The following is a 27624-nucleotide window of genomic DNA, read 5'->3' as shown; positions in this document are numbered from 1 at the left end:
TCATGAAGACCATTGTGTGTCTTCCCAGACTTGTTACTCGGACACCTGCCATTCCTGAGGTCAAGGACACCCTTAGTAGTCTTTCCTGTACCTTGGCCCCTCCCAAACCAGACACCAAGTTCTGGCTCCCACACATCTGATCTCATAGGAATTTGGGCATTGGAATAATTTCCCTCCCCCTCACTGCCAGTGCACACAAGTGACTTCTAATCCAATGTTTACTCTGCTCTTGAGGTCCCCTCCTCCCATTAGTCCCTCAGTGGAGCCAGGACACCTTCTCCGTTTTCTCCTTCTTTGCCCTGCTTCCACAGTCCATCGTGCAAATATATCCTGTTCAATACAGACTGAAGTTTCTGTCACTCAGAACAGAGTGATCCATAAACCTGGAAAAGAAAGAGAGGGTCTCAGATTCAGCCAGGCCAGGCTGGTGTGTGTGTGGTGGTGTCCTTAAACATAGCTCCCAAGACTGCCTCAGGGCAGAAAGGGCAGGGGCAGTAATAAGGAAGTTGGGCTGCTGCCTATGAATGGTGGTTGGAGGGTGGGAGACAGCAATGAAGGGAGTGGAAACATCCCTGGACCTCACAGGAGAGCTATAGATACTTGTCTTGTGCTTGCTCCAGAAGTCCTATCCACAAGATGAAATACACAGACATAAACAAATCTTTAACTTCTTTGAATGCCACCACTGCCCAGATTCTGGGGCCAGCTTTTCCTGGTAAGATCCAAACTTTGTCTTCTATTCCCTAACTCTTAGTAGAGTGAAGCAGTCTCTAAGGATGGAGTACTTCCCTTTGCCTCCCCACCCTTACCCATCCCAGCCTAACCTGGTCATTGGGCTTTTAATGAGGCAGTGGCGGGGGCTCCGGATCCATGGCATGGTTTCTTCTGGGCGCACTCCTGGATCATGGGACCGCCAGAAGCTGAAGTTCTGAGCATCAGTCAAGGGGACTCTGAAGACCTGATTGGGGACTGAATGTTGGGGAAGGGCAAGTTATCCAATTTTTTCAACTTCTTTGCTCCTCCATGGCAGTATAAGCCCAGCCTAGCAACTGGGCCTGACCAGGTGCTGAGAAGTCCTGGGAATCTGGTCACCACACCCATCTTCATTTCCGGATTCCAGCATCTAATACCCTTCATGGTCAGTTGAATCAGTCTTGGTTCTGCCTGCTGTTACTAAGCCCATCTCCAAGAGAGCTTTCCCAAGTGCTAAGATGGTGGAAAAACAAGTGGCCAACCCCTTAGGGAAATGTGCAAGATGGGTCTACTGGCTCTTCCCCCTTGTTCTCAGGCTTAATCATTCTCATTCCCTTCCCTCCTCTCTGAAAAAAATTGCTTCCTTTTCTCATTCCAGGTAATTCTCTGAAACTCAGCAATGAGTACCTCATACTTAGGTACTGCTAATAGAGTCACTTATCAAGTGTCTATTATGTTCTAAATGTATTAGGTGTTCTTAAGATTTTGAATAGTGTATCAGACTTTCCTAGCTTTTTTTGTATTTTTATTCTTTACTTGGATAAATCTAATTATACCACTGTATAAAATTTGTATATTCTTTAAGCTTAATTATAGCCTAATATCCTGGCTATATAGTCTTTATAATCATTATTTTAAAAAAAAATCCCTAATATACCATTGAGTAGATGTTACATGTTTTACTTAGTTGTTTTCCTCTTGATTAATAGTAAGCTCTTAAAAAGAATTTGCTATTAGGAATAACTCTTAGATACTCCTCTTCACACATATGTCTCTTTAAATTTCTGAAAGTATCTTAGTTTTCTAAATTAAACTTTAATTTTGAATAACTATGGATTCATATATAGTTGTAAGAAATGATAACATAAGATCCTGTGTACCCTTTACTCAGTTTCTCCCAATGGGAAAGGTAATTGGCCTTTTATAGTCATGTTCTCCCACCCCTTCATTGGCAATCAATAATGTGTTCTTCATTTCTATAATTTTGTCATGTGAAGAATGTTATATAAATGGCATTGGGGACTGGCTTTCCTTACATGGCATAACTCTTTGAAGATTCCTAGTTCTCACATGTATCAGTAGTTTGTCCTAGATGATTTTTTAAATGTACATTTTCTCTAACTTTTATAACAATGCTAGAGTATGATTCCCATTTTCACATGGTTCAGTGAGGTTAAGTGGTTAAAGGAACTTGCCCAAGGTCACACAACCTGTCTGGAGTTTAAACTCCATTCAAATTCCAAAGCTAGTGCTTGGTCTACCACTACTCACAGGCATAGCATATAATATAAAAAGTACTGTCTTATCTCATTTTGTTGTGATCCTCAAAGTTCCATAAGTTCGGTAGACCAGGCATTTTTTTCCCCCTTTTTTTCCTTAACAAATGAGCAAGCGTAAGTGACTACCTAAGGTGAGACACTTAAAACTAGGACTCAAATATGGGGCTTCAGCTTCCAGTCTGATTCAATTTTTGTTTTATCATGCTCACCCCATTCAAGTCTACTTTCTCCCTCCTTTTCTCAGCCCCCCTTCTTGGCTATTTTTTTTCCCCTTGCCCTAAAATCATGCCCCACCACAGCCCAGCTATTCTTTATGAACTCAGGCATATCTGTTCTGCCCCTAGCATAGTGCCCACTCCAAGATACTTACATGTCTTTAACAACACCTTCTTTATAGCTTCATGATACCTTGTGTGGCTATTCTGGTGTACAGAATAATTCCCATCTTCTGAGATAATACGGGGAAGCCTAGTGGGCACTGGTTCCTTCTGGTCTGAAACAAGAAGCAGACTTGTTATAAATACTTACAAAGTGGGGCTCTTTGGTTTTCTGAGTCTCTGGTCTCCATACCAACCAGGCACATGGCAGGGGTCTCTCCTAGCCACTCAAATCTGATCTCAGATCTCAGAAGTCAATTCACAATGCCTGTGTCAGAAGGGAGGGAGAGGGAACCGATCGCAAGACATCCCTCACCCTTCTCTTGCTTCTCTTCAGCTCCTGGGTTTTGAATGGCTTCCTGCTGGAATCAGGATATTGACAGACCCTTAGGGTTAGTGCAGGTGAAAAAGGCCGCTTATCTGGATGGACACCTATTTCCTGGGATTGGCATATTTGAAGAGCTTTAACTGGTCTAATAGGGAAAGTTATGTTTGAGCTAAGTCTTGGAGGATAAGAAGGAGTCCATGGGACATAGTGGTATCAAGAAGAGCATTCCAGGCAGCAGGATAGCAAGTGTGTAGAAGATAGAAGTATGAGAGAGGTTTCAGCTTGCTATTGATTTAGAGCCTGATTTGTGCTTGGCAAAATGGAGAGGGGCAGGGAAGGGGCTAGAAAAGTGGTAGAGAGTAGGGTAGGGTAAGGTAAGGTATGGTAGAGTAGGGCAGTATATATTTTATGTTTTTATTTTACTTTTGAGAGAGACAGTGCGAGCGGGGAGGGACAGAGAGTGGGAGACAGAATCTGAAGCAGGCTCCAGGCTCTGAGCTGTCAGCACAGAGACAGACGTAGGGCTTGAACAGACGGACTGCAAGATCATGACCTGAGCCGAAGTTAGACACCCAGTGACTGAGCCACCCAGACGCCCCTAGAGTAGGGCAGTATAGACCTAGCATTCTTATGGGGGGGTTAGGAATCCTCTCTGAGGCAAAACTGGAATCGCACTATGGAGGCTGAAAAGACCAGAACTTCCTTACCCAGGTCTAAATGTTTGTGTCTCCCCTAAACTCCTATGTCGAAAACCCAATTCCCAAGGTGATAGTATTTGTAAGTGGGGTCTTTAGGAGGTGATTAGGTCATAAGGGTAGAGCCCTTAAGAATGGAATTGGTGCCCTTCTAAAAAAGGCCTCAGAGAGGTCTCCCCTTCCACCACATGAGGGCACAAATGAGAAGTCTGCAACCTGAAAGAAGGCCCTCTTCCTGACCAGGCTGGCACAGTGCTCTTGCACTTCCAGCCTCCAAAACTGTGAGAAATACATTTCTGTTGTTGATAAGCTACCCAGTCTATGGCGTTCTGTGATAGCAGCCCAGATGGACTAAGGTGCCAGCCTCTCGCAGCTAGGGCATAGGCAAAGAGTTTTAGCTAGGCCAAACACATCTGCCACAGATTCGGAATCAAAGATGAGGCTGCAAAGAAGCAGGGGCTGTGTAAAGTCTTTTTCTACTAATGGGAAGTTGCAGCAGCGAAGCTACCTCTTCTTTCTAGCAGCAGCATCCAGAGCCCAGTGTCCTTGGTGTCTGCGGTGTCTGCTACAGTACTGAATGCAGCAGTGTCTATGCCAGCCAGGTCTGCAGCATGATTCTGAACATTCTTTCTGGTTATTAGCCACCAAACTTGGTTCTCTGTGCCTTTTACAGCTCTATGCACTTACCGATATTCTTTTTAAAGAAATTACTTTATTGTAAAATTGATGTAAAAGTAGTTGTATATATTTAATATGTATAACTGAATGAGTTTGGAGGTAAGTAGACACCCGTGAAACCATCGCTGCAATCTATGCCGTAAACCTTATCCATCCCCTCCAAAAATTCCCTCCTGCCCTCTTTATTGTAATTTATTTTGTGATAAGAACATTTAACAGGAGATCTATGCTTTTAGGAAAATTTTAGTATATAATACAGTATTAACCGTAGGTTCTATCTGTACAGATCTCTAGGACTTACCTTTTTTAAATAACATCTTTTTTTTAATGTTTATTTATTTTGTGTATGTGTGAGAGAGAAAACATCCCAAGCAGGTTCTACACTCAGTTCTGAGCCCGATCTCACCATCGAGATCATGACCTGAGCCGAAATCATGAGTTGGATACTCAACTGACTGAGCCACCCAGGTGCCCTTAGGACTTATATAACTGAGACTTTGCACCCTTTGACTACTACCCCTCCACTTATCCCTACCCCCAGCCTCTGGCAACCACCATTCTAGTCTCTGCCTCTGTAAGTTTGATTATTTTAGATTTTTCACGTAAGTGATATCATATAGTATTTGTCCCTTGTTGGCTTATTTCACCTAGCATGTCTTCCAGGTTCACCCATGTTGTTGCAAATGGCAGGACTTCCTTCTTTTTAAAGGCTGAATAATATTCATGCACCGTGTGTGTGTGTGTGTGTGTGTGTGTGTGTGATCATATTTTCTTTATCCATTTGTGTATTGATGGACATTTATGTTGCTTCCATGTCTTGGTTATTGTGAATGATGCTGTAATGAACATCAAAGTGAAGATATCTCTTTGAGACCATAATTTAAATTCCTTTGTGTATATACCCAGAAATAGGATTTACTTTTACTTTTTTAAGGAACCTCTGTACTGTTTTCCATGCACTGCACCAATTTACATTCCCATGAACAGTATACAAAGGTTCCCCCCCTTTTCTCCACATCCTCACCAACATGTTATTTCTTTTTAAAAGTTAACTTATTTAGAGAGAGAGAGCAGGGAAGGGGCAGAGAGAGGGGGAGAGAGAATCCCAAGCAGGATCCACATTGTCAGCATGGAGCCTGGTGTGGGGGTAGAACTCACAAATCAAAATCAAGAGTCAGATGCTTAACCAACTGAGCCAATCAAGCACCACCCACCCCCCTTTTGAAATAACAGCCACTTTTACAGGTGTGAGGTGATATATCATTGTAATTTTTTTAAATGTTTATTTATTTTTGAGAGAGGGGCGCCTGGGTGGCTCAGTCGGTGGAGCGTCCGACTTCACTCAGGTCACGATCTCACGGTCTGTGAGTTCGAGCCCCGCATCAGGCTCTGTGCTGACAGCTCAGAGCCTGGAGCCTGCTTCGGATGCTGTGTCTCCCTCTCTCTCTGGCCCTCCCCCCGTTCATGCTCTGTCTCTCTCTGTCTCAAAAAATAAATAAATGTTAAAAAAAATTAAAAAAAAATAAAGCCTCCAAAGTCTTTAAAAAAAAATTAAAAAAAATTTTTTTTGAGAGAGAGAGGAGAGAGAACAGGGAGGGGCAGAGAGAGGAGACACAAAATCCAAAGCAGGCTCCAGGCTCTGAGCTGTCAGCACAGAACCTGATGCGGGGTTTAAACCCACAAACCACGAGATCATGACCTGAGCCAAAGTCAGACACTTAAACCGACTGAGCCACTATGCACCCCTCATTGTAATTTTAATTTGCAATTCTCTAAAGATTAGTGATGTTGAGCATCTTTTCATATTGCTCTCTGGTGGAAATCTTCTTTCACATTCTCTGAGAATGATACCACCAGAGTGATGCACTGTTTGAATCCCCTCCTTTGCCAATTGAGGATTTGGACAGGTGACAGAATATTGAGTTCTGAATTCCAAGCCTGAATTGAACCTGGGGGCTGATTTGTACTTCATCACAGATTACCACAATGAGGGGCCAGTTCCTGGAAATAGTGTCATTTGACTTTGGGAAAGGTGGGGGTGCCAGAATGTCTGTGGCCAAGTACATGTGGACTGAGGAGAAAGAGCAAGACCATATTCCTAGTGGGCAAAGGGACCTTGACTGAGAGTAATTATTGGTCTGGGTGCAGGTAATGGTAGGAGCTCTTTATCTGGTCCTGAGGTCTCAGACTGATTGTCCTTAAGGGTACAGCCAGGTCATGTTCTCTATTTAATCTCAGTTTCCAAGTAGCAGGCTCCCAGCTTTCCATATAAGTGGTTACTGTGTGTTTGGAGGTGTGCTGGACAGTATCTCTCATTTGGATGCCTTCCTCCTGAATCAAGCACCAGCTGGCATACTCTTTGGATGGGGTTTTTGGCAAACTGGAAGATATTTTTGGTAACCAATAATTTCCCCCAGCTGCCAACTTTTGGAAGCCACGTGGGGTGAAGGGTGGTGAGCTGTAGGTAAAAATCATGCCACAGCTACTGTGAATGGGCATGTTGAGGTGGAGGGAGGCAATGAGTTCTTTATAAGCAAACTACACTGTGGCAGAGTAGATGAACCCATCATTTTGTTGGTAGTGTAACAGAGGTTCTTCATCCCCCCAGTTAATACTACGCTCCATATAGTTTTTGCTGGTAAATAGATACAAAAGGCCCTGATGGTTTCTTCTAGAACTGGGCCATAAATTGGGAGTTTCCATAAGACCACATCTTATACTTTGAAAGTATCATGAAGGACATTGGGGTGGTGCAAAAGTACTTGGATGGATCCTCCACTTAATTGTTGCAGGTTTCTCAATACTACAGGCTGCATAGGGCCACTGTTATCCATTACTTTGCCCATTGCCTCCGGTTAGTTGGAACTGGGAGTGACTGGCCACAATGTTTTCAGGTTGAAGAATTTTTAGAATGGGTCTATCTCAATGGCTGCTAGAATTCTGACTTGTAGGTTAGGATACTTGCTTGACCATTCCAGATGCTTAGTACATAGTGGTGATAATATCTAACACACATTACTTGCAAGTTGGTATTGCTGTAAGCACAGTAACAGCACCCTGACTAGAAATTCACAGATCAGTTTGAGAGAAAATGTTGTGGTATTTTACATAAAATGACTCCTATCTAGGATTTCCTATCAGATTCTGGGCATTAATACCTTGAAGTTGGCTGAAGCAATAACATAGACTGAAATTGGCTGGAGGCAATTTGAAGTGTTTGGAAGACCATCTTGATTTATTGTCTTCATTGACACAAGAACATTGTCAGTGCATTGGGAGGAAGTGGACAGGAGTATAAGACCAGGGAACCGGGCACATTTTACATATGGGGGCAGTTCCTTTGCCTCCATGTCCAAAAATATCTTCCTCAAAGTTGTGCATTTGTTCAGGATTCTGAACACAGGGGAAGTAGATGGGATATGGGATAACAGACCTACTGCTGGCTGCAGACTGCTGATGTAAAAGGGACTACATGGATCTTCTAGAGATGATAACAATAAACCAAATGAATAACGAATGTGCTCGGCACAACTATAAGAGGTAGGTACTATTATTATCTTATTTTACAAATGGGGGAAAAGAGTCCCGGAGAAGTTTACTAATTTGCCCAAGTTCACTAAATTAGCATATGGCAGAGACATGAATATAACTCAGTATTTTGGATCCAGAGCCCAGGCTGTTAACCACCACACTAACCTGTTCTTGAAATCATCTATTCAGGGCTTCCAGGCAAAACAAAGGACTAAGGGAAAACACAAACTGATAAAACTGGCCTCTTGTTGGGGTCCCTTGTGTACAGCTCAGTGGGGGTCCTGTCAAAGGTATCTGCTCACCCTGGGACCAGTGTTGAGTTGGGTTGGCACATGATCTCATTATCTCATTCTAAAGGCAGATCCCTACCTCCTTGAGCTCCACTGAAATGTGGAGTATCATTTCCTATGACCGGCATTGGGGAAGCGGAGGATTGAACCTGGTTGGCCACTCTGCATTAGACTGGACCAGTGCCAGTGCAGAAAACCAGTGGGGAAAGGCTGTGGTCCCATAGAAAAAGTGGCCTATCTGCTGCTATACAGACATAGTCACCCACCTTGGAGGTGCCTCCTTCTTAGGCTTTGGCAGATTGTAGTTATGAGTAGCCTGAGTATCTTCTCTAGTTTCAGGTAGATAGGGGATGATGGTCTATAGCAGCTACAAGATGTATGGGTTGTTTCCAAGATACATTTCCTTTATTATTTTTAAAAATCTTTTTCAGAGAGAGTGCGCACATGGTGGGGAGGGTGGGGGCAGGGGAGGAGCAGAGGGAGAGGGAGAGAAAATCTTAAGCAGGCTCCACACCCAGGCCCAGTGCAGAGCCTGACACGGGGCTCGCTCTCACAACTGTGAGATGATGACCTGAGGTGAAATCAAGAGTCAGACACTTAACTGACTGAGCCACCCATGTGCCTCCAAGCAACATTTCTCTAACTTCAGTAAATTTATACATTTCGAAAGGCAGAGGGGTTTTAGAGGCTTTGGGCGATTCATTCTTGGCTGAATTGTGCCATTCAAACTCCCATTTGAAAAGCCAGAACTACAGTGCCCTCTGCTGGAATCTAAGAATGGCATCCCCAGCTGTCTCCTAACAGGTGGGTCACCACCAAACAGGCAGTTGGGAAAGATCAGAAGACCTAGAAGACTGAGCAAGAACATTCCAGCCAGGGTGGGGAAAATCATCTAATATCCTCTGACAGGATCCAGAAAATGAGAATGCAAGTGAGAAGTGCTCAGCTTTTACCATGCATTTGAGGCTTACTCTTTCTTTGGAGAGATTATTTAGATGGGAGCCTAGGTGGCTCAGTTGGTTAAGTGTCTGACTCTTGATTTTGGCTCAGGTCATGATCTCTCAGTTCATGGGTTCTAGCCCCACATTGGGCTGTGTACTGACAGCACGGAGCCTGCTTCGAATTGTCTCCCTCTCTCTCTGCCCCTCCCCCACTCAAGTTCTTTCTCTGTCTCCCAAAAATAAACAAACATAAAAAAAAAAAAAGAATTGGGAGAGCAGCTCTGAGTACTCAGTGAATTCCTCTGGGAAGAGGAATGATAAAAGCAGCAGTGGAGGAAGATGTGTGGAGCTTGTACGTCACTGTGTCTGGCTAGAGGGCAGTTGCTAAAGTCTGGCAGGGAACTGTCATTTGTCTCAAGACAAAAACAACAATAATCTCTTCCTACCACCACTCCCATCAACTTGCCTCTGAGACTCCTATCAGTGGGAAATGTCCTGAGTGTAGATTTGTGTTATGATGAGGTTTAGACTGACATTGGGTTTTCATGCAACAGGACAACGGAGTTGCCTCATCAAAGGGCCAAATAAAAGTTAATTCGTCTGAATTCAAGACAATGAAACTCTGGACTAAGAGGACTCCTCAGGTATGAAGCTTAGACAGGAGAGCAGAGTTCAAAGCAGGTGGTGAGATAGAGTCTGCAAAGCAAAGGGCAGATATAGGGTCATGCTCCCCAGGGGAGAACAGAGAAGGGAAAACTTAGGCATTCCAAGAGACCAGCACATAAGGTGAACAAATTCTGGAAGCTGGACCGAAACTGCAGGGGCCACCAGTATTAGGATTAGGAAGAATGAATCTGGGAGGGCAGGAATCTACTGATTGGTGGACATGTGGGTTCTGGTCACTGGTGAGGGGTGCTCTTGTGCGGATAGCTGTAACTGGATGAAAAATCCTTTGAAGCCAGCCAGTAGTTTTTGCTTCTCAAGGAAACTTAATAGTTAAAAATATTGCTTTCCAGATACCCTATCCTGGCAAGTATGTCTCAAGAAGTAAACAAAGATATTTTGGTCATAGGAAAAGTATGTATTCCACATGTATATACTAACATATATTACAGTTTATAACTTTTCCTCCAGTCATCTATTGTACAGTTTTGTGTGCTAGGTCTTATGTGTATTACATACATTATTTCATTTCATTTAATCTGCACAACAGATCTATAAGGCATTATTATCTCCATTTACAGGCAAGGAAACTGAGGCATTCTGAATTTGCTTAGTGTGAGTTAGCCCCCTGAACATGAACAACCCTGGATACCTGATAAAACTGAGTTATGAAGTCAAGGATAGACCTAAGTATGCTCCCCACATCCCTTTGGTTTTTCTATTTTAGTTCTTTATCAAGAGGGAAAAGGAAGGAGGCAGAGACTCGCAGAATATTTGGTTACATGTGTTGACTCACCTCTATGAGTTTCCATTATGACTATAATAAGGAAAGCTTGAGTGGGCCCTTTTGAGTAGAATGTTAATACAGTCACACCTACAGGAGAAAAAAAAACCCTATCTTTAAAGAAAAATTGTGAATGACTTAAAAATATCCTTATAAGAAGAGTATTAGAAGTTTTAATATTAATAGGTTCATTTTTATGGTTGCTGTTAAAGCCCTAGGTGATAGGCAAGGTTAAGAGTGTGGTTAATTTGAGCATGGAGAACAGGCTCAAGTGCTAGTGCAGGTGAACAGAAAAGGGTCAAGCCACTTGAGTGAATGTGTTGACATGGTGAAATCAGCTAGATAATCATTCTAAAGACAAGTGAGGATTACAAATCAGTCCTGCAAGATTGTTTGGATTGTGGAACTAAGGGGGAGCAGAGTCAGGAACTGTGGGTTCTTGAATTAATGGACATATCAGTCGGGATTAGGAAGACTGGGGCAAGCAAGGTAGATGTAGGCTTGCTAACAGCCAAATACAATGTTGTGTCTTATCCATACTCTTCCTGCCCCTTCCTTGTTAATTTCCCAAACCAGTTTTTGAATAATAGAAACAAATGGGGCAAGTTCCCCATTATGGTGGTCCACAGGATCAAACCTCTCCCAGCGGACCATATACTGCAAGCAGCCTCAGCAGTACCAGGAGTCAGAATGATCTGAGTCCTCTTGCACTCTTCTGTTGATGTGTTAAACAAGATGAGAGCTAAGAGAACAGCAACATGGTAAGTGGATATGAACATTGGTGACTAGATACAAGCAGTTTCAGTGGAATGATTGGGGCAAGAGCCTGACTGGCATGAGTTCAAGAGAATGGAGGGGCGTCTGAGTGGCTCAGTAGGTTAAGCATTGGGCTTCAGCTCAGGTCGTGATCTCATGGTTTGGGGGTTGAGCCCCGCATCGGGCTCTGTGCTGATAGCTTGGAAACTGTGCATGCTTCAGATTCTGTGTCTCCCTCTCTCTCTGCCCCTCCTCTGCTTGCGCTCTCTTTCTCTGTCTCAAAAATAAACAAAATTAAAAAAATTAGAAAAAATAAAAAAGAGAATGGAAGGAGAAGAAATGGAGTCAGCAAGACCAGACAACTCTCTTGAGGAATTTTTCCATATAGGGAGCAGGGAAATAGGAAATATAGGGCTTTAAGATGGAAGAAATTGTAGCATGCACGTATGCAGATAGGAATGACCAGGGACAGAAAAATTGATGCGATCGAGTGCAAATAGTATTGGAGTAGTGTCCTTGAACAGGCAAAAAGATGGGCTCTGATGCACAAGTGGAGGGGTTGGTCTTAATAGGTGTGTGGACCATTCATTCATTACAAGACAAATATGGACACAAGCACGTAGATGGATAGATGTGGTTTGTGTGAGGTTGTAAGAAATAATCTACTTGCTTCTGTTTTCGCAATGAAAACTGTGAAATAGAAAACAAGTCATTATCTGAAAGTGAAGCTAGAGGAGGAAGTGTTGGAGGTCTGAGGAAAGAGAAGGTATGAAGAGGCCTCCAGGAGACAGTACATGGAACAAGGAAATGTAGTCTGACTTCTGGGCAGCCATAAAGGCCCACTTGAGTTTAGTGATTATGAATTTAAAGTGAGGCCTATCAGCATGGTTGTTTTTCTCTAGCTGATGAGTACAAACTACTCTTTCTAGGAGTTGTGGTATAATCAGGGGTGGGAAGGAGGAGAGAATGGTGGAGAAAGAAATGGGAATAATATTTTCAGGGTCAAGGGAGGGTCTTTCCTTCCTTCCCCCCCACCCTCCTGCAAAAGGTTGCAGAATATTTGGATACTTTATGGAAATGATTTATTTAGGAGGAGGAAAACTGAAGGAGAGGGAGATAATTTCAGGAGCAAAATCCCTGAGTAGGTGAGAAGGGATGAGATCCAGTGCACAAATGGAGTCATTTCACTCACTGTGCTAGAGGGAAGTTACAGATGCAGTGGAATGTTAGATGTGATGATGGAAAGTCTCTTCTGATTGCTTCTATTTTCTTAGTGAAACAAGGAGCAAAGACGTTATCAGCTCAGAATGAGGATGGGAGAGGGGTTTTAGAGACTTGAGGAGGAAGAGATGTGAAATAATTGCCTTGAGGAGTAGGGGAATGACTAGAGAAATATAATAGGATTGTCAGGCAGTCCTGAGTGCCCACCTGAGGTTTGCAGTTACAGTACTAATCATTCTAGAAAGACTAAATGTCCTCAGAGGAGAGCCAAATACATGAACCTTTGTCCTGATAGGTTTCCCTGGAGCTCAACACTCCAACTTCCTGGAGTTTCACAGCCTTATACTAAGCTCCTAGTCAGCCTAGTGTGCCCCAGACCTTGGCCACGTGGGCCCACACTTCAGCTCTGAGACAGCTCAAAAGGCTTCAAGGAAATGATAGAAATAGAACATATTTTCTACTAAATGGAATTTTAGGTAGAAATCTGAATGACATGGTTGAAGCCATGGCTTCAACCACGTTGCCTGAATGTCATTGTGGAAAGGGTAGTAGTGCCAGAAATATTGTTCTAAGTTTCCTTTAATTATGAGGTCATGAATGATGGGCAGAGTGCATAGATATTTCAGGATGTGCATGATTTATTAAAACAGCTTGTCAGAAGTGGGAGATGGGTTACAGGCTTCTGGCTGGGATGCAGTGAGAGCAGTCTGTGATCAAAACGGGTGCAGGTGCTTTGTTATAGTTTTGGCCTTGAATTGCTTCTAGATTTTAAAATTTTCTATGAAGATAAAGCTCTAGCCTCAGCTCTACACAAGGCTGGGTTGTTCTGATTCTTCAGGGTGTTGCTCAGACATTACCTCCTGGATTACTTTGTTTAATAAAGTGGGCCTCTCCAATAAATAACCTTTAAAAATAAAAGGGGCACCTGGGTGGCTCAGTCGGCTGAGCATCCTACTTCAGCTCAGGTCATGATCTCACAGTATGTGAGGTCGAGCCCCACATTGGGCTCCACGTTGACAGTGCAGAACCTGCTTGGGATTTTCTCTCTCTCCCCCTCTTCTCTGCCCCCTTCTCATGCTTTTTCTCTCTCTCAAAATAAATGAACTTATTCTCCATTTTGAGATCTGCAAACTCAGTTGCCTATAAGAGCCAGACAGATGTTTATGAGTAAAGCAAATTGAATAAGAAACCTGTCCCATCTAACAAGGCAGCTGCTATTTGCTCTGGCTGTTTGTGGTTACATGGGAATTTAAGGCCAGTGTGGCCAGTTCTAATTTTTTAAGAGGCAAGAATGTGGATTTTACATAAAATCTTTTATTTTATTTTCATTTATTTTTTTAAATGTTTATTTATTTTTGAGAGAGAGAGAGAATGCACACTCGAGTCGGGGAGGGGCAGAGAGAGAGGGAGACAGAGGATCCAAAGTGGGCTCTGCACTAAATACAGAGAACCAATATGGAGTTTGAACTCACAAACTGTGAAATCATAACCTGAACTGAAGTGGGAGCCACCCAGACACCCCTTAATCTCCTAACTTTTAAATGTTGGTCCAAATTTTTTGAAGAAAAGAACAATGCAAGCTGAGTCTGGCCTCTAGTCAGCAGTTTATAACTTCTGATCTATTGCATTACCCTCCCCTTATTTCCTCCCTAGCACTTGTTATAATCTGTGAACATCTTGTTTATTTACTTATTGTCTATTAGTCACTGTTGTATTTCCAGTGTTTAACACAGTACTTGGCACAATCAGTTCCTAATAAATAAATATCTGATGTTAGATGAGAAGGGGAGTCTGGATTGGTGCTTTACTTGGGAGCTTTTTATATATTCTGAATATTATTATGTATATGAGTTATACACATGAGGATATGTATGTATATATGTATATATTCATATATACACACATCTTTGTATGGCCAATATTTTCTCTCAATCTCTTTTTAACTTTAATGTCTTTTGTTACACAATTTACAATTTTTTGTTTAGTACAAATTTTTGTCAATCTTCTTAGGCTTCTAGGCTTTATGTCCTATGAAAAAAGTTTTCCAAGACCATCCTAAGATTGTAAAAATATTATTTCCTCTAATGTTTCTATACTTTTGTTTTATAGATTTAGCTCTTTAATCCATCTGGAATTTATTTTTATGTATGATGTGATGTGGGAGGTCTTTATTATGCTTTCATTCTTAATTTACAAAGTGTGTTTTTTAAATGTTTATTTTTGAGAAAGAGAGAGAGAAGGTGCAGAGAAAAGGGGGACAGAGGATCCAAAGCAGGCTCTGTGTTGGGAGCCCAATGTGGAGCTCAAACTCAGGTACCGTGACATATGACCTGAGCCAAAGTCGGACACTTAACCAACTGAGCCACCCAGGCATCCCTACAAAAAGTTTTTTTAAAAATATCAAGGGGCACTTGGGTGGTTCAGTCCGTTGAGTGTCTGACTTCAGCTCAGGTCACGATCTCATAGTTCGTGAATTCAAGCCCTGCATTGGGCCCTGTGTTGACAGCTCAGAGTCTGGAGCCTGCTTTGGATTCTGTGTCTCCCTCTCTCTTTGCCCATCTCTGCTCATGCCCTCTCTCTCTCTCTCAAAAATAAACATTAAGCAAAAATTTAAAAATGTCAAATTCCTGGGGCACCTGGGTGGCTCAGGTCATGATCTTACAGTTTGCGGGTTTGACCCTGTGTCAGTCTCTGCACTGACAGTGCAGAGCCTGAAGCTTCCTTCAGATTCTGTGTCTCCCTCTGTCCCTCCCCTGCTTGTGCTTTCTCTCCCTCTCTCTCAAAAATAAATAGACATTAAAAAAAATCTTAAAAAAATATATCAAATGCTTTGGCGTGCCTGGGTGGCTCAGTTGGCTAAGCGGCCCACTCTTGATTTTGGCTCAGGTCATGATCTCATGCTGTGTGAGATCAGGTCTGTGTCTGGCTCTGCATTGACTGTGTGGAGCCTCCTTGGGATTCTCTCTCTCCCTCTCTCTGCCTTTCCCCTGCTTATGCACACACAGTACTCTCTCTCTCTCTCAAAATAAATAAACTTTAAAAAATATCAAATGCCTTTTTAGTTCCTAGTGAGATAGTTGTACATATCTTTTTAATTTGACATAGGTATGATATATCAATCTTTTCCAATATTAAGTCATCATTGTATTACTGGAATAAGCCCTACCTGGTGGTAGATGACTATCTTTAATACATTCTTGAATTTGATCTGTCAGTGGGATTGGTCCATTTATACTTACATTGGTCCATGGGTTCCTCTTTTGTACTATATTCTATAGTATGCTTTATATTATTTTATCAGTTTTGTGTTAGTGTGATAGAATAGTTTTCATTGCTTTTCATGTTTTAAAAAATGGAATTATAACTTAAACTTTTGAAAAAACTTCCTATCAAAATTGCACTCACAGACTTTTTTTCATGCAAGTTTTTCATGTTTAGCAAGTTTTTCTCTTGTGACCATTGACTTAATATAGGTTTATACTTATTTATATTATATTTGTCTTGTAATCCAAACATTTACCAAAAAAACTCACAAACTTTCCACTTTCTTGATGGCATCCTTTGAAGTATAACATTTTTTTTTCATTTTGATGAAATTCAATTTATCTATCTTTCTGTCACTTACGCTTTTGGTATCATATCTTAGAAACCACTGCCTGATCTAAGGTCATGAAGATTTTTCTTTCAACAGTTTAAAGTTTTACCTCTTGTATTTATGTCTATGATCCATTTTGAGTTAACTTTTGTATATGGTGTGATGTGGAGTCCAATTTCATTCTCTTGCAAGTGAATTTCCAGTTTTTGCTGCATCATTTGTTGAAAAAATAATTATTTTCCTATTAAATTGTCTTGGCATTCTTGTTGAAAGTCTACTGATCACAAGTGTAAGGGTTTATTTCTAGATCTCAATTCTATTCTATTGATCTATCTATATGTCAATCCTTATGGCAGTATCACATTGTCTTGATTAATGTGGCTTTGTAGAAGATTTGAAATTGGGAAGTATGTTCTCCAACAATGTTATTTTTCAATGTTGCTTTGATTATTCCGAGTCCTCTGAATTTCTATGTGAATTTCAGGGTATTTTGTCAGTTTTTGCTAGGAACCATCATCTTTGGCACAAGGAATTCTAAGAAGCTAAGCTACACCTGGAAAGGGAGCTCTAATCTATCCCTCTCCTACATGCTAGCTCAGCTCACATAGTGAATTTGGCAAACATTCAGGAATCTCCAACTTGGTCCAAGACAAAGTTATCTAAGTGTCTATTAGTAATTAATTCTTTAAGATTCCTTAATTTCTGGGGCACCTGAGTGACTCAGCTGGTTAAGCGTCCAACTTCCGTCCAGGTCATGAGCTCATGGTTTGTGAGTTCGAGCCCCTCAACAGGCTCTCTGCTCTCAGCACAGAGCCCACTTTGGATCCTCTGTCTCCCTCCCTCTCTGCCTCTCCCCCACTCAGGCTCTCTCTCTCTCTTAAAAATAAATAAACATTTTCATCTTTTTTTTTTTAATGTTTATTTATTTTGAGAGAGAGTGCACGAGTGAGGGAGGGTGAGAGGGGAAGGGGCAGAAAGAGAAGGAAAGAGAGTCCCAAGCAGGCTCCATACTGTCAGCTCAGAGACTGATGTGGGGCTTAATTTCACGAACCATGAGATCATTGACCTGAACCAAAATCAAGAATTGGACGCTTAATGGACTGAGCCATCCAGGTATCCCATAAGATCCTTGAATGTCTTGATTTTTTTTTCCCTTGAGGTATTTTAGAACATAAAATGTGAATAACTCAATATTATAAATAGTAGAAGATCCACTGAATAGGCCTGCTAGGTAAATTAATGTTCTTCATTTCCTCTGAAAAACATTAAAAGATGCCTGCAACATTTCAGTTGCAGCTGAGAGCTACTCTTCAGCATATCTGCATACTTCTGCTCCCACAAATTAAACTGTATGGTTACTGGTTACCATGAGGCAGTAGTGTGGTCCGCCCCCCCCCCCCCCCCCGCCAAACAATTTATGCTGGGTTATTTTGTAACTGCAACTTTACAGTTTTAAAAAATATTAAACTAATAGATTATGTGTTAAAAAAAGAGTAGTGATTTATATAAAAAGTAAGTTGAATGTTTTAGAAAAACTCAAAACTTAACAAATTACTGTAAGCCTTGAGTTAAAATAGATTTGAGTTAGGAAATTACCATTTTGTAGCTATCATGAAATAGTATCACTCAGAACTGTCAATAGATACTAAAACTAGTGGATGGAAGTTTGATGAAGAATACGGTATTATGCGGAGTTTGGGTGGCTCAGTCCATTAAGTGTCTCACTCTTTATTTTGGCTCAGGTCATGATTTCATGGTTTGTGGGTTCAAGGCTCGTGTCAGGCTCTGTGCTGACGGTGTGGATGCAGCCTGCTTGGGATTTTCCTTCTCTCCCTCTCTCTCTACCCCTCCCCTGTTCACACTCTCTGTCTCTCAAAATAGATAAATAAAGTTTAAAAAAAACTTAAGAAAAAAAGAATAAGGTATTTACATTTTTTTGAGTATTTTTATGGAAAGTACTACAAATTATAAAACAAAAATAATAATGACAAATTACAACACAAAAATAATACCTTGACAGTGGAGAAAACTGGCAAACACCACCTTAATCAAAAGGTCAGTTAACATCACCTATAAAGGGCAAAATGACATTAGGGACCTCCTAATGTGACCTACTGAAAACATACTGTTGCTTATTCCTGCCAAAAATATTTATACCCAATCTAATCATGAGAAACATCGGCAAACCCACATTAAGGACAATTCTACAAAATATCTTATCTGTACTATTAAAAAAAATAAATATCAATGTCATGACACACAAAGGAACTGAGCAATTATTCCAGATTAAAGGGGACTAAAGAGGTATGCCAACTAAATGCAATGCTGATCCTTAATCAGATCTCTGAAGGAAAAATTTTTCTCTAAAGGACATTAATGGGATAACTGGCAAAACTGAAATATAGACTATAGATTAGATAATAGTATTGTATCAATGTTAAAATTTGCTGAGTTTAAAACCTATATTGTGGGTTATTATCTAAGACAATAAAATACAAACTGAGGGGCGCCTGGGTGGCTCAGTCAGTTAAGCATCTGACTTCAGTTCAGGTCATGATCTCACTGTATGTGAGTTCAAGGCCCACATCAGGCTCTGTGCTGACAGCTCGGAGCCTGGAGCCTGCTTCATATTCTGTGTCTCCCTCTCTCTCTGCCCCTTCCCCACTTGTGCTCTGTCTCTCTCAAAAATAAATAAACATTAAAAAAGATTTAAAAAAATATAAACTGAGATGTCTGGGGATAAAGGAATATAATATGAGCAACTTATTCTCAACTAGCTAAGACAGAGAAAGAGAGGGAGAGGGAAAGAAAATGTGGCCAAATAAAATTGGCTAACTTGGATAAACAGTATAGGGAGTTTGTACTAAACTTACAACTTTTATATAATTTTGAAATTATATCACCAAAGAAAGTTTTTAAAAAATAATTAATTGACCATATAAGTTTATTTCCTTTCTCTCTCAAATTTGCTAAAATGACATCAAAATAACAACAACGGCATTAACCTTCAAGGGCAAAGAGAGAGTAAGGATAAAACAGCAGATGATACATTTCAGTGGAAATATCTTTTGGAAAATGGCAAGTGGACAGAGGGGTAGTAACTAACCTTTCAGAATGGGAACAGTTCTAACTTAAGTTTCTGCAGTGGAGGATAGAACTAGAATTGGGCCGAGGTGCCTGGGCTGCTTAGTTGGTTGGACATCTGACTTGGTTTTGGCTCAGGTCATGATCTCAGTTTGTGAGTTTGAGCCCTACATAGAGCTCTGAGCTGGCAGTGCGGAGCCTGTTTGAGATTCTCTCTCCCCCTCTCTCTCTGCCCCTTCCCTGCTCATGCTTGTTCTCTCTCTCAAAATAAACATTTAAAAAATTAAAAAAAAAAAGAACTAGAATTGGGTCATTTCATCTGAGAGGTTCAAACTTTATAATGTAACAGCTACCGCAGAAGGCAGGAGTAAAGAATAGGTCTGAGAACAGGAAGGTGGTAACTGAAACTTTGTCTACAGAGCATGCACCACAAGCAGAAAAACCACCTAGCCCAACAAGGAGATAGAAGATTTCTCTGCCCAGCAATCTCACTTCTGGGTATATATCCAAAGGAAATGAAAAAAGGATCTTGAAGAGTTATCTTCACTCTCATTTTCATTACAGCATTATTCACAGTAGCCAAGATGTGGATACCTAAGTGTCTGTCAATGGATGAATGAATAAGGAAGATGTGGTGTGTGTGTATATATGTGTACAGTAGAATATTATTTAGCCATGAGAAAGAAGGAAATCCTGCCATTTGCAACAACAACACGGATAGATCCCGAGGGCATGATGCTAAGGTAAGTTGGACAGAGAAAGACAAATACTATTATGATCTCATACATGGAATCTAAAAAAGCTGAACTCATAGAAACAGAGTAAAATAGTGGTTACCAAGGGCTGTGGGGTGGGGGAAAGAAATGTTGGTTGAAAGATACAAACTGCCAGTTTTAAGATGAATAAGTTCTGGGGATCTAATGTACAGCATAGTGATTATAGTTAATAATACTGTTTTATATGCTTGAAAGGTGCTAAGAGAGCAGATCTTAAACGTTCTTACCACAAAAAAGAAAGGTAATTATGTAATGAGATGGAGGTGTTAGCTAATATTATTGTAGTAATCACTTTGCAGTATATATAATCAAATCAACATGTTGTACACCTTAAATTTACACAATGTTATATGTCAATTACATCTCAATAAATTGGGAAAAAAAAGACTTCTTTGGGGAAAGTGAATCTAAGAGGCACTGCACTCCTAGCCAGGATTCACTGTGAGGGATGGCATATGGTGGAAGACCAAAAATCTGATGATTAAGTGAAAATTCAGATCCTCATAAGTGTGATTCTCAATACTCCCTTCTCCTGTCCTGGTCCTAGCATTATAACCAAGCCCCAGAGAAACAATTATATGATTGTTCCTGGAAAAATTGTAGCTATCCAGAAGAAAGCTCACAGTGAAGGCCACAATAGACAATTCCCGCCATAGGCTTTTAGTCAGCTTTTAGTTCCTCACTCTTAAATTATAATGGAGAGCCAAGGATCATGAATTGTTTGACAAGAGTCATCAATGAGAAAAAAAAGGTCATAGGAAAAATAACTCAGAGGGGATGGAGCTAATGCAGGGAACAGAATTTCAAATTAGTATAATATCCATGAAGAAAAGAGAAAAGATATGCACAAGGAAAGCCAGATAACCAAAAATGGCCCTTGGAACTTAAATATAGTAACCAAGATAAAATGTTCTGATATAAAGGTGTGGTGTTTTCCACATATGTCCACAACTTCACTATTTCTTCAAGAAGTAGAGCTTATTTCCCCTCCCCTTAAGCATGGGCTGCATTTAGTGACTTTCTTCTAACAAAAAGAATAAGGTGGAAGTGATAGTCACTTCTGAGACTAGGTCATAAAAAGGCATTGTGGCTTCCTTACTCTCTTGGATCACCTGCTCTGCAGTTACCTCCCATGTGAGAAGACTGCAGCAGCTTATGGAGAGGCCCATGTGGTGAGAAACTGAGGTGTCTTGTCAACAGCCAGAGAGGAACTGAGGCCTATAGCCATCAGATGACTGCAGCCCCTGCTGACATCCTGTTTTCAACCACATGAGAAACCCTGAGCTAGAACTACCTAGCTAAGTTGCTCCTTGGATCCCTGAGTCACAGAAACAGTGAGGTAATAAATGTTTGTTAAGCCTCTGTTTTAGGATACTTTGTTACACAGAATAGATAATTAACACAGAAAGTTGGAAGATAAAGTTGGGGAATCTGGCAAGGAATGCATTTTTAAAAACCCAAAGAAAATAAAGAGAATGATTAGTGAGTTAGAGAATCAGCTCAGAAGGTTTTTGTTTTAATTTTTTAAATTTACTTTTTTGGAGGGGGGGCAGAATCTTAAGCAGGCTCCAGGCTCAGCACAGAGCCTGAAGTGGGGCTCAATCCCATGACCCTGGGATCATGACCTGAGCCAAAATCATGAGTTAGATACTCAACCAACTGGGGCACCCAGGTGCCCCTCAGCTCAGAAGAATTTATAGTTGACAAATGGAAGTTCCAAAAAGAGAGAAGAGAGAAAATAGAGAATAAATTAATAAAAGACAGTTTCCCAGAAGTCAAGGGCACAGGAGCACCTGGGTGGCTCAGTCGGTTAAGCATCCGACTTGGGCTCAGGTCATGATCTCGCGGTTTGTGGGTTCGAGCCCCACGTTGGGCTCTGTGCTGACAGCTCAGAGCCTGGAGCCTGCTTCAGATTCTGTGTCTCCCCTTCTCTCTGCCCCTCCCCTACTTGTGCTCTGTCTCTCTCTGTTTCTCAATTATAAATAAACATTAGAAAAAATTTTTAATAAAAAAATTAAAAGAAATGAAGGGCACAAATTTCCAGATTGAAAAGGTTCATGAAGTATCTATTGCAATGAATGAAAAAAGACCTACAGCAAATTCCATCATTATGAAATTTATTACTTTACAGTCCTAGAAGTCAGAAGTCTGGGCAGGCTTGACTGGGTCCTCTGCTTAGTTTCACCAGGCCAAAATTAAGGTGTTGGCTGGGCTGGGGTCTTATGTGAGGCTCCAAAAAAGAACACACTTTCAGGCTCATTCAGGTTGTTGGCAGAATTCAGTTTCTTGTGGTTATAGGGCTCAGCCTTGCTGACTGTCAGCCAGACCACTCTCAGCTCCTAAATGCCACCCACATTCTTTGGCATGTGGCCCCCTCCATTTTCAAAACCAGCAATGATGTGTCAAATTCCGCTCGTGCTTCTAATCTCTGAATTCCTCTTTTGCTGGTAACTGGAGAAAACACTCTGCTTTTAAAGGGCTTGTATGATTACGTTAGGCCCACTCAGATAATCTCCCTTTCTCCATATAAAGTAACAATCATGGAGTGTTATCCATCATATTCAGAGGTTCCACCCACACTCAAAGGGGAGGGGATTATACAAAGGTAAGATTCATTGAGGGTCATTCTGAGAATTTTGCCTACGGCAAACCTAAAACCGTGACATAACTATACTGGAAAAACCAGGGAGGGAAAAGAGAAGCACAGGGTATATGGTATAAGAAAGCTAAATTCTCAACTATCATAACAGGAAAGCAATATATCATAGCCAAAAATGGATAAATCAATACATACCATAAAAGCATATTCTTTAAAAGTAGGAAGGTTAAGTACCAAAGAAACAACTGGAAGAGTTCAAAATTTGTCTCTGGAGACTGGAGGTGAGAGGGTAGAGTAGGGGATTCTTATTGTTCATTATAAACTTTTAGCACCATTACTTTTGTTTTTGTTTTAGTTTTTAATTTTTAGAGAGAGAGCATGCACGGGCAGGGGAGAGGGGCAGAGGGAGAGAGAAAGAATCTTATGCAGGTTTACACTCAGTGCAGAATCTGATGCAGGGCTTGATCCACGACCCTGGGATCATGACCTGAGCTGAAATCAAGTGTTGGACGCTCAACTGACTGAGCCAGCCAGGTGCCCCATAATATTACTCTGAAAAAGTATTACAAAGATAACTTTTAAGTATTTCTGATTACACATGAGGAAGATAACTAAAAGGTTTGAAGAATATCATAAAAATCATAAGAAAAATAAGTTTGCTTTGCAAATGGCTGACTCCACTTTAAAAAGACCCAAATGAGGGGCACCTGAGTGGCTCAGTTGGTTAAGCGTCCAGCTTCGGCCCAGGTCATGCATGATCTCACCGTTCGTGGGTTCGAGCCCTGCATCAGACTCTCTGCTGACAGCTCAGAGCCTAGAGACTGCTTCAGATTCTGTGGCTCCCCCTTTCTCTGTTCCTCCCCTGCTCACGCTCTATCTCTCTCTTTTGTCAAATAGAAATAAAGGTTAAAAAAAAAAAAAGAAAATTATAGATGATGCATTGCAGGGGCAAAGAAAGGCATGACAGTCATCAATGGACACAATTTCAAAGAAATGGAATTGGCACCATGTCAAAAAAATTGGTGAATCTACAGTTACACATATTAAGTGAAACTAAAATGTATAAGGTATGTATCTTTTCTTGATTTCCCAATTTACAATGTAATCTTTGACCAACTATTTGTCTAAAAGAGTCTACTGTACAACTGACCCTTGAACAACACAGGCTTAAACTGCATAGGTCCACTTATATGTGGATTTTTTTTGTCATAAATATACTACAACAAAAGAAAATTACAGTACTACAAATATATTTTCTCTTATGATTTTCTTAACATTTCCTCTTTCCCATATTTACTGTAAGAACACAGTATATAATAAATTTACAAAATATGTGTTAACTGGACAGTTTATGTTCTTGGTAGAGCTTCTGGTCAACAGTAGGCTGTTAGTAGTTAAGTTTTGGGGGAGTCCAAAGTTACATGCAGATTTTTTACTATGTGGGGGATCAGTGCCCCTAACTCCTACATTGTTCAAAGATCAACTGTAATTATATTCAACTTGTATTATATAGTATTTATTAATTGATCTAAGCTTGCTAGCTTGACATATATTGGCAGGTTTATACCAGGGATCTATAGTTGGTGGTCAGGAGTTTATGGATTAGGTTAGCCACACTCCAGGGTTATATGGACCACAATTAGTTTAACGTGCCTCCTGGAAGGATGGAATCAGTGGTAACTAGTTACCTTGCCAAATGGTGATTTCACTAAATTCTTGTCACAGAACTGAAACATCCTAGTTTTCTCTGGAGTAATAGGATGTGGATAGACTTATATTACTGGGTTTCATCAATAACTCCAGCAAAGTTTGCGTTTTAAGCACAGGAAACATCAAACTATTGTTTTGATATCTGCATATAAGAGACCACATAATAATGACTGTGCGTATGAGAGAGAGACAAAAAGAGAGAAGGAACCCACCCAGTTACTTTTTCCCATGCTTGCAGAACACCACTTTGAGGGTGGAGAACTGTAACTTTTTGGGAAGTTGCCCAGGGGCTATGAGAGAAGGTTATAAGGCATTGACTCCATAGAAGAGTTCCCAAATCAACAATTCTGGACATTAGCTGAGCAAAAAGTTACCATTCAGCTCCAGTGAATGGTAGGCTTCTGGCAATCTTGAGAACCACCTGTTAGAGAACAGTGAACAACTCTATAGCCCACCTGCCATTCAAACTCAGGGTTTAGGAGTTAACAGATTTTCCTAGAAAGGCTGATCATCAATCATTTGTACAGTTGCCTGCTCACAGCAAAAGACCTGTATAATTTTCTGTAATTTTCTTTTGTTGTAGCATATTTGTAAAAAAAAATCCATATATGAGTAATATGTGTTTGACAATTTGGAATCAAATTTCGGCTCTATCACTGATCTTGGGTAAATAAGTTCATAACCTCTTTGGGCCTGTTTCCTTATTGATAAGAAGAGAATAGTAATACCTACCTCACAGGCATGTTGAGAGAATTAAATGGAATCATGCATGAGGGTGTAAAATTGAGGGGGGAGGGGGAAACAACTTGTAGGGGTGACAAAGCTAATGTCCAGTCTTACTTTTTTTAAAAAAAATTTTAAATATTTATTTTTGAGAGAGAGAGAGAGAGAGAGATTGGGGGAGGGGCAGAGAGATGGGGACAGAGGATCCGAAGAAGGCTCTAAGCTGACAGCAGCAAGCCTGATGTGGGGCTCGAACTCATAACTATGAGATCATGACCTGAGATGAAGCTGGATACACAACTAACTGAGCCACCCAGGCACTCCTGTCCTGTCTTCCTTCTAACCTTACATTTTAAGCCAACAATTTGGCTAAGCCTACAGCCTCTGATAGTCTGCCACTGGAATGAAAAATATTGGGTAAGCAGATGATATCAGAATACATCTCTATTACCCCATAGGGGACTTCAGTTTTATAAAGTGAAGTCTTTTTTTCTGCCTAGCCTACGATGAAATTAATCAGAAATGAGACTCAGGCCTCTTTGGGTTGATACCAGGTCTTATTTACTGGAGTTTAGGTAGCGAACTGGGTAGGAAAACCCTGGGCTTGGGGCTTAGTTCCCTCAATGGTGAGAAGTCCCATCTAGTAGGGGCAGGCAGGGTTGAAGCAGCCAGGAGAGGCCTATTTTTGGCCTGGAACAAAGAAAATTTATGGCTTAAGCCAAATGTGTTTCTCTGAGAGAGGGTGAAGAGCTCCTTATTTGGAGACAATGGCGGCCCCATGGCATAATGCTAGGACACAGCTGGGTGGAGGCCAGGGGGGGAGGGGTGGTGTAGGGGTATTAAGGAATTTCTAGAGTTCACCAGTGGGACCCTTTGTACAAACCATACCTGAAAGGTGGGTATGTAAAAACAGAGCTTTTCTGATATCATTAGAAAGAGGAAAGAGAGTGCCAATAGAGGCCTATACAGGATTAGTCTGTCTCAACCTTAACTTTGTGCTTTATACTTACCAGTTACCCCCTCCCTTCACCCCAATAAAACTTTGCTTTACTACCTGCCTACACTTAATTTCCTTCACATATGTTCTCCATTTTTCCTGAAATGCCCTGTCCCATCCATTTCTGTGCTTTTAAACAATTCATCTTTTAAGACCTTAACCAATTATCACATTTCCTCCAAAGCCTCCTCTAACTTCTTGTTTTAGAGATGATCAAATATCATTTATTAATTTATTTACCTACCAGTATTTATTAATTGTATTATGTATTCTTGCATAATACATAGTGTATTATGTATTAGGCATTACTAGGCATTGTGAAGATAATACAATTGGGTATTTACTCACTACCTATTAAAAATCCTTCAATGGTTCCCTATAAAGTTAAAATTCTTAGCATGGCTAACAGCATCCTCCATTTTCTGGCCCCTGACAAGTTTTGAAGGCTTACTTCTCAGCATGTGTCTTCTTTACACTTTATCTGTACCCAAGGAGTTCACTTAGTATGGCTCTCTCTCAAGTCTCTGTTCCTTTGTGCAATATTCCCTTCTTGTCAATTGGTGACCTCCAATCATCTCTTAACTCTCAGTTCTGGGAGCATTTCCTGTGTGAAGTATTCTCTAAAGGATTCTCTTGTGCTCATTCAAATCCAATAGTATCAGGTACTTCCTCTTTTGTAGTTCCACAGCATTCTATATTTAATTTATTCATACACTATATTGCAAATTTTTTGTTTGCATATTTATCTTTATCCAGCAGCCACTTTATGGCAGAGACCTCCTATCCATCTTTGTTACCCCAGGCACAATATAAAGCCTGGCACAAAACTGTACTTAGTAAATGTTAACTAAATGAACAAATGAATAAGAATACATTTATTCCGTTGAACAAACTGAATGTCTCAACATGGATATTAAATGACAGAAGAGGGAAGCTGAATGGATAATCTCCCTACTCCATAATTTTAACTATAGAGTAATTGTTAATTGTGGGGGATAAAGCTCTAACTCAAGGTAGAAAAAGAAACGGCTAAGAAGAAGCTCTTCTATATCTACCACCAGCTCTTCTCCTCCACCCTGTATTCCCCTTACTTGTTTCTTTAGTTGTGTCCCTTTTCTTGTTCCAAAAGGAATTTTGATATCCCAATAGATAGAAGTTGAAGAAGGCCATCTTAGCTCCTCCCTGTCCTCTTCTGGAATGTCCAGGCTGGAGCACTGGTCTCTGTGTTTGGTAACCATGGTAATGCCCTGAAGAATTACTATGACTGACACTCCCTTTATCTAAGGAGACAGGATTTATGGGTTCAATGTAGAGCTGGAGTGGGAGTGGGCTAAATAACTTCAGAAAAATGGAGGAATCAAGTGCCAGTTACTCTTTTTCTTGTCCCAGTCTTATGTGTACTGTAAGTTTCAGAAGGCAGCGAGTTGAAAAAGCACAGACCTGGGGTCAAATATTAGTTTTGCCATATTCTTGGGATCTTTGAATAGGTTAAGCCTCTGTTTTATTTTTTAAAATGGCAATGGTATCTACTTCATAGATTTAGAATTAAATTGAGATTAGATTCTACTTCATAGATTGAGAATTAAATGAGATAATACATGCCAATTTCCTCAGTATAGTGTTT

General features: G+C 40.8%; 3 protein-coding genes across 4 annotated transcripts in view; 2 read left to right on the top strand and 1 right to left on the bottom strand.

Moving 5' to 3' along the window:
• Nucleotides 1-19938, top strand: part of ADCY6 (adenylate cyclase 6) — a 40134-nt gene extending 20196 nt beyond the window's left edge. The window contains exon 22 of the mRNA XM_053226171.1: nt 19760-19938. Coding sequence (XP_053082146.1) covers nt 19760-19774 — 15 coding nt within the window. The 3' untranslated portion in view covers nt 19775-19938. The remainder of the gene's footprint in view (nt 1-19759) is intronic.
• TEX49 (testis expressed 49) lies at nt 201-27241 on the bottom strand. 2 transcript variants are annotated; one of them, XM_027036017.2, is made up of 4 exons: nt 27092-27241; nt 2623-2745; nt 825-969; nt 201-383 (listed from the first exon to the last, which is right to left on the bottom strand). In XM_027036017.2, the coding sequence occupies exons 1-4, from the start codon at nt 27168-27170 to the stop codon at nt 335-337; spliced, it is 396 nt and encodes a 131-aa protein (XP_026891818.1). In that variant the 5' UTR covers nt 27171-27241; the 3' UTR covers nt 201-334. The 2 variants fall into 2 exon arrangements, with proteins under 2 accessions (XP_026891818.1, XP_026891819.1); XM_027036018.2 differs by lacking the exon at nt 27092-27241 and adding an exon at nt 18124-18193.
• CCNT1 (cyclin T1) overlaps nt 20073-27624 on the top strand; it is a 48281-nt gene continuing 40729 nt past the window's right edge. The window contains exon 1 of the mRNA XM_053226176.1: nt 20073-23637. The gene's annotated coding sequence lies outside the window, so the exon portion shown is untranslated. The remainder of the gene's footprint in view (nt 23638-27624) is intronic.

The sequence above is a fragment of the Acinonyx jubatus genome, chromosome B4 (genome assembly GCF_027475565.1).
Source record: "Acinonyx jubatus isolate Ajub_Pintada_27869175 chromosome B4, VMU_Ajub_asm_v1.0, whole genome shotgun sequence".
NCBI classification, from domain to species: Eukaryota; Metazoa; Chordata; class Mammalia; order Carnivora; family Felidae; genus Acinonyx; species Acinonyx jubatus.
Note: the sequence above shows the minus strand (reverse complement) of the source record. Positions and strands in the feature narration are given on the sequence as shown.

Excerpts from the sequence above, each read along its gene's own strand:
- TEX49 (XM_027036017.2), bottom strand. The coding sequence starts at position 27,170 with ATGGCCTTCTTCAACTTCTATCTATTGGGATATCAAAATTCCTTTTGG. Across the intron at positions 970-2,622 it reads GAAGGTGTTGTTAAAGACAT|TCCCCAATCAGGTCTTCAGA; the intron begins GTAAGTATCTTG and ends CCCAACATTCAG. Across the intron at positions 384-824 it reads ATTAAAAGCCCAATGACCAG|GTTTATGGATCACTCTGTTC; the intron begins GTTAGGCTGGGA and ends TTTCTTTTCCAG.